Consider the following 13574-nt stretch of genomic DNA (forward strand, 5'->3'; position numbering starts at 1 on the left):
TATAGTTTTGTACTATTTTGTTCCATATTCTTGGACGTCCGCCCCTGGCACAGTCATAAATACACTAATCGATTGTCTGGTCAACTAGCTCTTTGGTCAGATACATAAATGTGAGTTATAGTTCTTATGTGGTGTTAGCTGTTCTAGTGCTACAATTCCTTTTTATAGTCTAAGGGGAGTTTTATGATAAATGTCACACTGAGGCTGCATAGTGATTACAGATTTGGACAAACTCAACCATAAAACACAATGTGTTTTACGTACACAACTCTCCTTCCCCCCCCCTTCACCCCCCAACCCCACCCCCTCCCTTTCCCCCCTCGCCCGCCCCCCCCTTTTTTGCGAGGGTACTAGTACATGGTAAGCTTTGCCACCGTTCGCTTGCCTGTCTGTTAGACTAACAATAAAGTTATGCGCAATGAAAAAAGAGAGAAATAGACGGGGACTTGTTCAAATATGTACTAGCCCTTTAAACAAACGGAATAGGGAATGACCACGTTTGTGCAATCTGACGTCGCACGTTTGGCGCGAACAACTGACGTGATGGTTTTATATCCCAAAGAAACCCGCGGTTTCTTTGAGTACGGGCCGTGGATGTGACTGATTTAGGTGTGGTTACGGGGAGTCGCCAGTCAGAAAGTAAGTGCGCTTACCATCATGGTCCTGTGCCCTTTACGTCCACAAGCGAGTGACGGAGTAAATATCCTCTTAGAAATGTATTTTTCTATGTAGTGTTAAATGGATGACCTCCAATATTTATACAATCACATTTGTATGCATTTCCTAATAGGCACTGGCGTGAAGGTTCACCCCTGCCACGTGTCCAGGAAGCCTGCTGCTTCTTTTATTGAGTGAGTAGGAATGCAACAATATGGAGATTTAAAAAGCTCGTATATACTTTCTTTTGAAGGCGTATTGTAAGAAATTGGCATTTTTTGAGTAAAACAAAGGAAATTAGTTTTGAGTGTTTTTAAAGGTGTTTGTTGAAATTCAGGTTGGAGTAAACAACCCCAAACACGTTGCCGCTGTCAAGGCCTCATGAAATAATCTCTCTTGACCCTCGTTTGGTGCATACAGTGACCCAATAATCAATGTTTGACCCCCTATTGTAAACTGATAAGATAAGAACCTCCCTCTGATTTCAGCCACTTTCTGAACCACCCAGCCTTGGAAGAACTGGGACACCAATATAGCCACCCCTGCAGCTTTAGTGGGGCCAGACGAGAATAGCTGTGAAGGAAACATACAAGACTTAAGACAGTGGCAGTCACGTGTAAGGAGGTGTGTCTCTTGTAAGAGGCAAATGTCAGCTTTAGTGCTTTCCAAATATGATAGAATCGCCCTACATTTCATCGGGTTTTTGAGACTTCTCATGTTCAGTGTGAGGATCTTGAGGTCAGTGGGGGACATCTAAGGGCCTAGTGGCAGGATTTATAGCTAAAGGTCTAAGGCTAAGCCGTCGTGCTTGTTCGTGGCCGTGATCTCTAGGTAACCCCTGTGATTTGTTGTGAGGCCACTTTGTGCAATGATACAGTGAATGAGGGACCCCAGTAAACATAAACCCCCTTTGAACTAACAAAACATGCCTGCAGGTAAGTAGTAATAATTTGAAGAATAGTCAGCCAGCCATGTGTGACTGGCGGGAAAATGTAAATGTAAATGTCGGAATTTGTAAAGCGCACAGCTACCTCCACCAGAGGTGTCCCGGCGCTGTCCGTATACCACTTAGGAACCCTTCCTGGCTTTCCAGGAAAATGTCCACTCCTGGGCACCCCCCAGGTGCAGCCAGGCATCCCAGCGCTTTTGGGGCCGTTGTGGAGACTAAGCAAGCTATTGCCCAGAGTTGCAGCGTGGGACCCATGATCAGAACAGGCACTGAGGCGAGAATATCCAGTCAGGGGAATTAATGAGCCGGAGACCTGCCGAGGCGGAAATCGAACCCTGGTCCCTGGCCAGAGCTCTTCATCAAGGTCTGCCTGCTCTAACCATTGAGCCACACTTCTCCACTTTTATGGGGTCCATAGTGTGGCCAAGTGCTGGGCCTCCACCCCACCCACCGCCCGCGAACAATGAAAAAGGGATTAACATCCAACAGCATGCTCACTAAGCCTGTGTCTTTGCCAGGTCCACCAGAATGGACTCCAATGCAGCTTGTTGCCTTTTCGTGATCTCTGCTTGGTCAGGTCTTTTCGAATGTTGTCTGCGGCCTTGACGCCGCCTTCGCGAGGTGTGATCGCCGATGCCAGATGTAGAGCTTCTCCCTTTCTTCATCCTCGTCAGTGAGTTCCAAGCCCAACAAATGACTTGCCTCCGATAGTGATCTTAGCTGGTGGAGTTTACCATCCAGTCGGAAGACAAGCCGGAACGGGTGACCCCACGAGTATGGAATGGCCCGTTGGCGCAGGTGCGCAGTAATTGGTTGAAAGTCTCTTTGCATTTGATGGAGTAAGCAGGGCAAGATCTTGGTATAGTACTGGTGTTTGATCCCTGAAGGTGATAGCGTGCATAGACTTAGCTTTGCGAAGGATCTCTTCTTTTGTTTGAAAGTCCTGTACACAGACTAATATGTCTGCCGGTGGAGCTTTGTCGGGACGAGGCGGACCCACCCTGTGTTCACTCTGTCCAACCTGAGATCAGTGTTGGGAGGGTTATTGAGGATGTGATTGAATAAGTCACTCATGTAGGTGAAGATATCACTTCCTTCCACATTTGTTTTCACCCCTCTGATCCGAATGTTGTGTCAACGGTAACGGTTTCAAGATCCTCAAGATGTGCCTGCAGATCTATGTGTTGATCATGGAGGTGGATTACCTCTTACTGTAAGGTCGCTAATTCAGTTTCTCCACTGTCTCCTTTATCCTCAAGAGTGGCCACACGTTCCCCAATTGCGTCGACATCCCGTCTGATGTCTTTCATTTCTGACGTTAAGTCGCGCTAGACTATTTGTAAATCTTCGCAGAGCACCGTGAACAACAACTCCAGAAAAGCGCGTGTCGCTGGTTCCTCCTTCGTGCTCTTCACCTGTGTTTTAGTTGCTTCTCCGGCACTGGGATGTTCCATTGTGTTACTTCCTTGGGGGAGCATGAACAATTCTTTCAGTGTTTTATCTTTCTTCCCTCGAATGAAGGTCATAGTCCCGTTCCGGTCCAGGCTGTCGTGCCCTTATGGGGGTAGTTTTGGTGCGGACTATGCATGCCGTTCACCCCAACAGGTCCAGGTAGCTGCTTGTCACGACGCCACTGGGTGCTATGGCCTAATTTTCTCACAAGCTCTTTCCCGGGGCCAGTTCAGTCTGTCACGTGTCGCAGGACTGCCCAAGTCTAAGGCATGACAGTACTGGACGTGTCTTCCAAGCGCGCCTCTGCTCAAGTACCTGCGGGGTTCTGCCGTTTCTCAACGCTCTTTGTTGTCCATGCCCTTATCTTCAACTCCCTCCAAAGTAGTAATGCATTGCAGCCTGAGGTCACTGAGTTTAGTTGATCCCGCTGCTTTGGAGGTATCGCCCTGGGATCTGTGAGTGCAGAGGGTCCCACTCGGTACCCTCAAAGTGGATCCAGAGGGTGACTGTCACCTGCCATGTCACTGGTGTGCCTGGGCTTCTCAGAATTCCTGCTCCCAAGGTCCACATTTATTTGAGCCATGCTGCGGGTGGCCTCAGCTAGGTGGTGAAGGGGGCCCGGATACGGAATGCCTCTGGTGCGCAGTGCCAGACAGTCTTCCTCCATGTGCACTTAAAGGGCTGTGGCTGCTACTCGGGGATCAGGGCCTAGGTTTCGGTGGTCTTCCCATTGCTGTGTGGTCCCGTCTTCCCCCTAGCTCGGGCCTCACCTCTGTTTCCTTCGTGCCGCTCACCTCGCCGGTGCCAGGTTGGGCCGTCTTCTCCCCAATGTATCCTAGACTGCTCACTGGGTTGGTTGACTACTCACTTCCTCCCCGTGGGCTTGGTCAGCGTCCACACCTTTTTCCCTCAGGCTATCATATTAATTGTTTCCCTCGCTGCAATAGTGCTCAGTGCGCCTCGGGCCTTACCGGAGTCAGCATACGCCCATTTACTTTTTCTGCATGGGCCTGTTTGTGTGGCGCAGTTAGGGTGGGCGCCAGCCCTCCGATGTTGGTGCAGGACGCTGGGTTTCTGGCTATGCAAGCCCATGGCCATGCTTGCTCCAGCGACAGCATTTGTCCGAGGCCATTCCGCTCCCCAGCGAGCACTCTGCTTGGCCGTTTCTGCAGCATCAATGTCACCCAAATTGCTTCGGGCTTGCCTGAGGATGTAGTTCAGCAAAATTCATCCCTTTGTGCATAGCACGCACGGTGGGAATAGCTATTTTGGGCCGATGGCAGGCTGGAGCGAAGGAACCAGCGTCCTATCTCGCCACCACATGATTTTGGAAACTGAGATTTCAGACTGTATTATTTACACTGAGCAAAGTAATTGTCAGTACCCAACAGAACCACTTGTTTTATAAATCAGCTTCTTGTCCTGGAGCAGTTAAGCATCCCCCTGGAAATGGGCCTTAACTTACCCTTTAACACTGCCACTATCTTCTTGGCTTTCCATTCTCCTTTTCAATAGTCTTGATCCCAAGCATGAAACAAAGGAACGCTATAGATATGAGAAATGAAGGAGTCACGACCGTCCATCTGTTGAAGTGCTCCAACTGCCACTGGTGACAATGGATTGCTGGGAGAAAAAAAACAACCCAGTGAGGTGCCTAGAGAAGGTTCTCTTAAGGGATCTAGGGAGTGGACACTGGCTCTTTAAAACAAGCATTTGCAACGCAATAGGTCTCGCCTTTACGCGAGTTTGACCTATTGGCATTGTAAATGACATTGGCTTTTATTTATGTTTCAAAAACCAAAACATAAATAAAAGGCAATGTCATTTACAATAAAAATAGCTCAAACTCTTGCAAATGCGAGACCTATTGCATTGCAAATGCTTCATTCAATATGGAAATGCATATAAAATCAGACTTTTTTGCTGCTACCTGATAGTACTCTGAGCTTGTTTGCCAAACCTATGAAGTGCAAAGGATGATTGGTAGATTCCACTGCCCTAAATTGTGTATGAAATATAGGTGGTGTGTGCAAATACACACACACACACGCGTGTGCGACTATGCCCTTCGTTATTGGTGTGAATTCTTCTGAATCTTTCAGTTTTCTCCAGGATCACACATTGCTGCTCAGGTGTGAACGCTGGGATTACTATACAGGTGGCTTTGCACCTTGGCCACCAGTCTAACTTTCCTAGGGAGAAACCCGTTTGTATCTGTGCACTTACTTTCCTTGAAGCCACATTTAGGAGGTCGCCTCCGGCCGTACCGTAACAACAACAAACGTCCTCACTTCACTAGCAACCAGAACTCAGCTGCTTTACATCTCCATCTGAAGGCCCAGCCAGCAGCCCAAGCCAACTTAACCTCACCTTTATGGGTCTTCGGAGGTGCTGGAATATGTAGAAGTTTGGAACACTTTATTGGCCAGGAGCATAAGTAAAATTCATAATATAAACTGCTTCATCTGTATATGTGCCAACCAAGCAGTACCCCATTTTTTTGTGTCCGCCCAACATTTTTACAAACCTGTGCAGCTATAACTCTCTTTTATTGAACAGTGTTGCTAATCTGTCAGCCCAGGATTTGTAAACGCCATGTCTAAATTCACATAAATAGCACCCACAAGCCAGCCTGTGAGAGGTAAACACCATACCAGCATGTGGCTGCTTGTGATGAAGTGGGTGTCTTGGCTGCCACCAACTCACAAAAAAAACGAGCAACTACCTCCCTGTGCCAGCATCTCCCCCATGTCGTATGTCTATAGTACAGGCACTTGGGAGGGCAGTGCCCACGACTCCAGCGAGCCAGGCCTGCACATATTTTCCAGACGGGTGGGATAAGGGATGCTTGGAGACGGTTATGAAAAACTAACATACAAGAACCTTGTTTGGAGTTGCTCATTTTGTCAAACTGAAATATTTACCCTCAAACAGGGATTTCCTTGCCAGCAAAGAGATTAGCACAGTACGTACGGAAAGCGATGTTGTCCTGCCCAAGAACATGAGTTAAAAAGAACAAGCTGCGCTCCTCGCAGGGAGGGGAGGGGAGAGAGGAGGAGGCCTGCACGGTTCCCTCGCGGGAGCGATCGGCAAGGCGCTATAATTGCTGCCATATGGAGCCAGCTGCTCGCCCCGTGAGGGAATCGCCAGATGTGCACGCGTTGCCATTGGAAGCAATGCAACGCGTGCACGTTTTTGCAGGGAAAGCTGTGCCGATGACTTACCGTCTCTTTCCTATGCAGCGCATGCGCGCTGCGTAGGCGAGACCTAAGATAGGAAAGAACCTTGGTTAAATCTGTGCAGTCAGATGAAATCCTATTAAATAAGCAATGCGAGCAAACGGGTTATTGATTGTTTTCCTGTGGAATATGATTGGAACATGGAATTAAAACAACATTTTCCCAAATTTCAATTCAACCCTACTAATGTATAATTTGACCTTTGCTCGCAGTTGATGAACGTGTGAATTAGTATGTGTTTATGCTTTTTTGGGCCACATTTATGTTGACTGTCATGGCATAACTATACAAGCAATTTGGAGGCAAACTTCACCTTTCTAGATGTGTAATTGATCTCGTCGGTGAGCACCTGGTACTTGACGACTTCCCTCATTGTCTCATCGAAGGTGTGTTCTTCTGTCAAGTACTGATCCACGTCCAGGTCCGCCTGCTTGCTGATCAGCGAGTTGTACTTGTCATACAGATTGATATGCTGCCTGGGCAGGCGACTCTCCCTGGCGACCTCTTCTATGATCTTCCGCTTTTGCTCTTCCAGGATTTCATCCAAGATGATTGGCTTCAAAGTGGGACTAAGCCTGTTTCCGGACTTTAAACAAAACAAAGGATTAACTGTTTTTATTTTTGGCAAAAAAACAAATTGACAATGAATAATAACTAGAAAAGGTATCAGCAAGAGCTAAAAATGTTAACAATTCAGTTGCCACGCATGGCGTGGTTGATTCACAAAATGCAGTGCATACAGTTTTCACCTTGTCAACATAAAAAATATTAAAGCACGGCCTCCATAGCAAGTAAAACCGGGAGCATCAGTTGTGCAATCCAGTATGAATGGCCATTACTAACAAAACATCTTTTCATACAAGGCTCTAGTGTCCTTTCATAACACTCTGGCATAAAAAGACATAGCTCCCATTTTAGACAATATGCCAGTTTGATCGACAGTGGCTTGACACATGCACAGACGCGAACAGCTCTTCGCTCCCAAATTCTAAATGCTCAGAGGCAGAACACAGCATTTTAGAAAAACGTCAAAATATGCAGGATGTGGATTGTCTTCAAAACACTCCTACCTATCGTTGACCTTTGTTGCAACCTCCTAACAGATACAACAGAATGAAAGTTTCAGTTCTAAGAGAATGCAGCCCCTCAATGGCAAGCGGCTGCACGTGCACTTTGTGCAGGGGCACGTTTGTTGTGATAAGGTTCCTGGCTAGCTAAGTAAGCAGATAGGGGTAGAAGGTGCTAGGAAGATGGCCTGAATGGCGAAACAATAGGATGTAGCCTTGTTTGGATGATGTGTGTCGTCTATTCAAACTACAATTCTGCCAGGAGCGCTGTTCACCTTAAAGTTATGCTGGAAATGGAAAATGTTTCCTGTGGGAGCTCATAAATTGGGCGCAGTGTTGTGCTGGGTTAGTAACAGATGTACTAACGTATACGGATTCCTCGCAATACAATACAATGAAGTAAGTGACACACTCAATGTGTAACAGACAGTTCAGCAATATTAATTTACCAATTTAGCAATATATATTTATTAACAAACAATACCTGCTAGCAAGAATTGCAACGGTTTATCAAATATGCATAGAAAACAAGTCAAAGCAGAAAATAATAATTGTCTTTGTCACTCAGGTTGGCAGGGCTGGTAACTGTCCCTTTCTACAGCTATGGCAGTCCTGCAAATGGAGGCCTGGCTTGGCTTTGTGCTCGCTGAGAAGTGTAAGCATACATTCTGTGTGCTGCCCCAAGGCGTTTCAATCCTGTAGCAGCTGTAGAAGCCTTATCTCTGGGCCCGCTCAGCATTTGAGAAACCCAGCACTGCTGTTCTGTTCTCGTTCATGGAACACAACAGTAACTGGAGTACAGTTCACATGTTATGATCTAAACCTCATGTGCTCCATCAAGATGTATTACAGGGAACTAACTAAGCGAAGTACTAATCTAGCACTAACCCCTACTCTAGGTGGCTATCCCTTGGAGCTATGCTAACATTAGTACACCACTGATGCAGCAGAAATAGGGGGGAATCATGAGGGGGGAGACAAAGACAGTCAACCTTTGCAATATTTTTGATAATCTTTGCTTCCAATGAAATTGGCAACAGTGACAAATGCAATAATGTCATTGCAATAATAAAGCTGTATAAATTTACTGAATTGGTCACATACAGACTGCTTTTTGAGATAGTTCAGTGTTTAAGAAATGCATTATGGGAACTGACAAAGGTGGGGGAAGGGATCTCTAAAGGGGATCTCTAAAGGGGCTGTGGCTTAAGAAGAGTAACTAGGAACTATTTAAAAAACGTGTAACTGTAACAAAGGGAATGTCCGTAAACACATGGCCTAGGATCACATTAGTCTCCTCCTTCTACTGATCCCCTACTTCCTCTTCCTTTTATCATTCCTCTCCACACCTCCTGGTCCTTCTCCTTGTCGTTATGACAATCCTCCTGCTATAACTCACCATGGTCCTTCTCCTCGTTCTAGTCATGCCTTCCTCTTTTTGCTGCTCTTACTGTTAGTCATCCTTCTTCTAGTCCTCCTTTTCCTGCTGGTGTCCCTCCTGGTCCAGGTGATTTTTTAGGCCCGGTATTAGCCTTTCGTATCCCAGTCTTCCTGGCATTTATCAAACAGGTCATCCTCTCCTTCACCCTAGTCCCGTTTGTTCCAGGTCTCATACTTTTTCTCCTGATCCTAGTCCTTTAGGCCCCCCCCCTCCGTCTCCTGGTCATCTTCTACTTAGTCTAGGTTCTCCTCCCCATTCTTCTAATCTGCCTCTTGGTACTCCTCCTAATTCTGGTCTTGAACTTGTCCTTTTGCTCCTTTGATTTATGATCCTCCAGATACTGGTACTTCTGCTCTTCCGAGCTATGATCCTCTAGGTACCAATTCTCCTGTTTTTCTTGGCTCTACATTGTCCTTATGCTTTTGTTACTCCTCCTAGTCAAGGTCCTGTTCTCGTCATTCAGGCTCTAGTCCAACTCTCCTTCATTCTACTGGTCATCCTTGCGGTTGTGTCACTGGCCTTCAGGTCTTGGTTCTCCTGCTTCTAAAGCTCCGCTGGGTCTTCTGCCTTTGTTGGTCCCCTTGGTCTTGTTGTGTTGTTGGCACATATAGGCCCGGTACTCCTCCTGTTTCTCTTTCTTCTTGTGGTTCTCTAAATCTCTTAATCCTTACTGATGCTGGTCCTCCTGAATTTGGTCCGCAGGGTCCTGACCTGTCTGATTCAGTTGCTCCTGACCCTACTACACAATTTTTTCTTGTCCTGGCTCTCATAGTCTTGGGTAGTCCGTCGGTCAAACATTCTATATTCGGCTTAAAAAGTCATAAATAATTAAAAAATATATACAGTCACATTTTACATAGTTTGATCTAGCTAATGAAAAAACAGGAAAGTGAAGTAAAATAATTAGAATATACATACAAACATCAAAAAGTGCATAATATGGATTAAAATCATGTCATGATACTTTTCTTAATAATACTTCAGAGTTGCACACAAAAATAAAATATTGATAATGCACAGGGAAAAGGATATACAGTACATCAAAGAATAGTTCTCGTCTCCAAGCTTGTGAGTCATAAAAGTTCCTAATTTCAATAAAAAAATGTAAAAGAGTATAACAGATAAAAGGCATCCCTAGTCGTTGTAAAAATACCACCACAGGATTATAATGTTTAATATTAGCTTAGAGTAAAATAGAATCCAAATAAGATGATCGTGGTACAGAATATAAAGTGCAAAACAACATAAAGTGCCATGTGCTTTGAGTAGAAACATAATCACATTGATAAGGGGGCAAACTCCTGGCAAATGTCCCCTTCATGGAGAAAGCTACCAAAAAAGGATGTCTGACAGAAACACTCAGGCCATTACCACGCATGGCTTTACAAGGCAGTCATAACAACGACCACCTTTACAATGAAATGTGCATGTAATGCATGTATAGTAAAGGCATAGGTGTGGTAAAAGTTTATCAGGTAACTATAATCCCATAAAAAAAATATACATATATATATACAAATAAGTCAATGAATTGTCAATGAAATGCTAGTACTCAGCATATCAAACATGAAAAAGGTCTATGACATAACTGTGTATGCAAAATAAGCTGCAACAGCCTCCAATAGGAAGTCACCGTCTTCATCCGAAAACAGTTCAGCCATCCAACTTAAAAGCGGAAAAGAACATACGTGCTCTCCCAGCACCGGATCCTCTATCACCATCAGAGGACAGCTCGGTGGGTTTTCAAGAAAAGCAGGAGATTGTGAAACTAGAAGCTATTGACAGAGTAGAGCATATGGGATCAACAATTATTTTGTCTGAGAATTTGAAATCAAAATTGGATTCATTAGAGAATACTATATCTAAAACTGCAGGTTTTGAAAAGACTCTGAATGTGTGCTTGAACTGCCGTATAATTTTAAGAAGGAATTTACATGTTGAAAGAGGTCTGGTAAATGGATCAATGGGTAATGTTGTTGATTTTGTGAAATACAGAAATAGAGATGGAATTGAATTTTTAAAAATTAAATTTGATGGCATTGAGGAAGTACAGCTAATTGGTCGTTGCTCTGCTAGATTTTTGCTTGTAAAAGACTTATATGTTCGCCGTAAGCAGTTTCCTGTTTGCTTGGCATATGCGGTGACAATCCATAAATCGCAAGGTTTAAGTGTAGACAGTGCATTGGTGAATATTGGCAGTTCTGTGTTCAAGGAGGGTATGGCATATGTGGCATTGTCACGAGTTAGAACTTTATCGGGATTGTACTTGATGGAGTGTGATGTCACAAACATTTGTGCGGATCTAGATTGTGTTAAGGAATACAATAGGTTAAGAAGAGAGTATGCGCCACATTTGCCTCAATATCCTTTGTTTGCGAAACGTGTGGTAGGCCGGAAACGAAGAAATGTGACAAATACTAGGGAGGTTGCAGCAAAAAGACGAAAAGTCGATGAACCTGAAATTATAAGCAGAAACAAAAAGGATTCTGTTGAAGATGTTGTTGGTTTTCAATTTGAAAACAGTTCTGGTGTCAACTGCTATGCTAATGTAGTGGTTAATGTTTTGTTTTCTCTAGAAAATGTAAAAGAAGAGATTGTGGTCAATTCTGATCAAAGATTTTGCAGTTTGTTAAATTCTGTGTTAGAGAAATGTAGCACAGATAGAACAAAAATAGAAAGTGTGCCTGAAATTCGAAATCTGTTAGACAGATGTTCAGGCCAAACACAATTCTCTCAAAATATTCAGCAAGATTGTCAGGAGTTTTTAATGTATATACTTGATGTATTGCATGCTGAAGGTGTAGATGTAGATCACCTGTTTGGGCTTTCTTATCAATGGCAGCATGACTGCGAGAACTGTAGGGTATCAAGTAGTACTAGTGTAGACTCAGAAAGATTTATATATTTAACTTTGCCAGACAGTAAATCAGTCTCTTTTAATAAACTAGTAAAAGCAGCTGATCACAACATGGAGTGTAGCCAATGTAAATCTGAAATGATGTCCACATTATTTATACGAACATATGGCCAGTATGTTATTTTAATGTTCCAACGATGTAGGCCTGATGGAACAAAATTGACAACTTTAATTAAAAATTTTGTGGCTTCACAGTTGTCAATATCAGGAAGGACTTTTGTAACTGCAGCAATTATATATCATGACGGTCCTTCAATACCATCAGGACATTACACAGCTTATTTAAAGTCTAGAAACGGCTGGTCATTCTGCAATGATTCTGTTTTAATTTTAAAAAAAAAATTGCCGTATGACCTTAAAAACTCTTACCTGGTGTTTTTAAAACCAAAATTTTAGGGAAAGAATCTCGGGATGTGCTCTGAGGAATTTCAAGAAGTTCTAATGGCTCCTACACGATTTGGCCTTGAGGATAAGTGTAGTACAGAGACATAACTTCTTACCATAACACTGGACGTCATGTTGAAATAACTGCACTTTGAATGAATTCAGAAAAACTGTTTCTTTTTATAAGCAAATTCAAGCAGCCAATCAAAACATGGAGTAGAGGGAATGTAAGTCTGCAATGCTGTCTACTGTTTTATATTGCTTTGTGATTAAAAGTGATGTAGAGAATTTAATAATTGTAGTAGTCATAGAGATAGTGTAAGTCTGCTTCATAGTAAGCAGTATCAGTGTCATAGGAAATGTAGAACATGAGTGAGCAAGAAAGGTAAGATATTAGTAATCCAGGATTGTGAAAATGATCTTCAACATTTTAATTCTGAAAGTTGCCGAAATACAACATGACGGGATTGGCTTACAAGAATTCCAAGAGTTATAAATGGCTCTGACACGATTTGGCCTTGTGGAAACGTGTGGTAGAGAGCGAGAAGTCATTTATTGTATGTAACATGTTTTTGAAAACGATGGAGGTTTTCTTTCAGAAAGTGGCGGGTTGAAAGTAATAACAGCACAACAGAGTGTAAGCTGTTCATAGGACATCCTTCGCCGTCATGGAAAGTAAGTTAACTTTAAGGAGTTCTGAATTCTGATTTGTTATGTTGTATGGGTTTTTTAAACACAATCATTTTGATTGTGTTTTTTTTTCCCCGCTGTTATATGATGAATACCTTCAAGTCACTGTTTTTAGTGAAATTTGATACATTCTGAGAACAGCAAAAATAAACCATTTAACATGTATAATTAATTCTGTTCTGTTTGCATTTATGATGTACATGTAGAACTGTGTAGGAGGCATGGAGAAGGTGAGGCTTCTGTAAGTGTCAAAGTTGTTGCATACAGTGCTCATATTCTACGTAGTCTTTCATATGATAGACTACATTTCCACAATGAGATACCTAAGCAAAGGAAACACAGGTGATATGATTGTGGAATGAGGAAAAAAAATTGCACGTTTTTCAATTATATTACCTGTGTTTCTTAACATTACACATCACATTGTGTAGATGAGGTTTAGGCCTGTTCCTGGAGACAGAGGAGGTCTAACATTTGTCCAAGAGTGCAGTCGACATGACACACTTGGTTGGTAGGCCTGCACATGTATTTTCTTCTCTGTATTCTTCAACAAACCTAAATTTCATCTGCAACTCTGAGTAGGACTTACCTGAAACAAATCTGTGAATAGGTTACACCTTATCGGCATCTTGAAACAATGATTTAAAATGTTAGGCTGAGATTTATGATGACTGTGCACCTCATTTGCTCCGCTGTGGGTCACTTTTGTGTAAAACATGCACCATGTTGCAAGATAGGTTTCAGTTAATCTCCAGCAAGATACCATCACTTTGAAATG

At 43.4% G+C, this 13574-nt stretch overlaps 1 protein-coding gene across 1 annotated transcript in view; it reads right to left on the minus strand.

Moving 5' to 3' along the window:
* DNAH7 (dynein axonemal heavy chain 7) overlaps positions 1-13574 on the minus strand; it is a 2019015-nt gene that overhangs the window by 1649795 nt on the left and 355646 nt on the right. Inside the window, exon 12 of the mRNA XM_078680414.1 lies at positions 6611-6883. Within this exon, the coding sequence (XP_078536540.1) occupies positions 6611-6883 (273 nt within the window). The remainder of the gene's footprint in view (positions 1-6610; positions 6884-13574) is intronic.

Source organism: Lissotriton helveticus, chromosome 3_1 (genome assembly GCF_964261635.1).
Source record: "Lissotriton helveticus chromosome 3_1, aLisHel1.1, whole genome shotgun sequence".
NCBI lineage: Eukaryota > Metazoa > Chordata > Amphibia > Caudata > Salamandridae > Lissotriton > Lissotriton helveticus.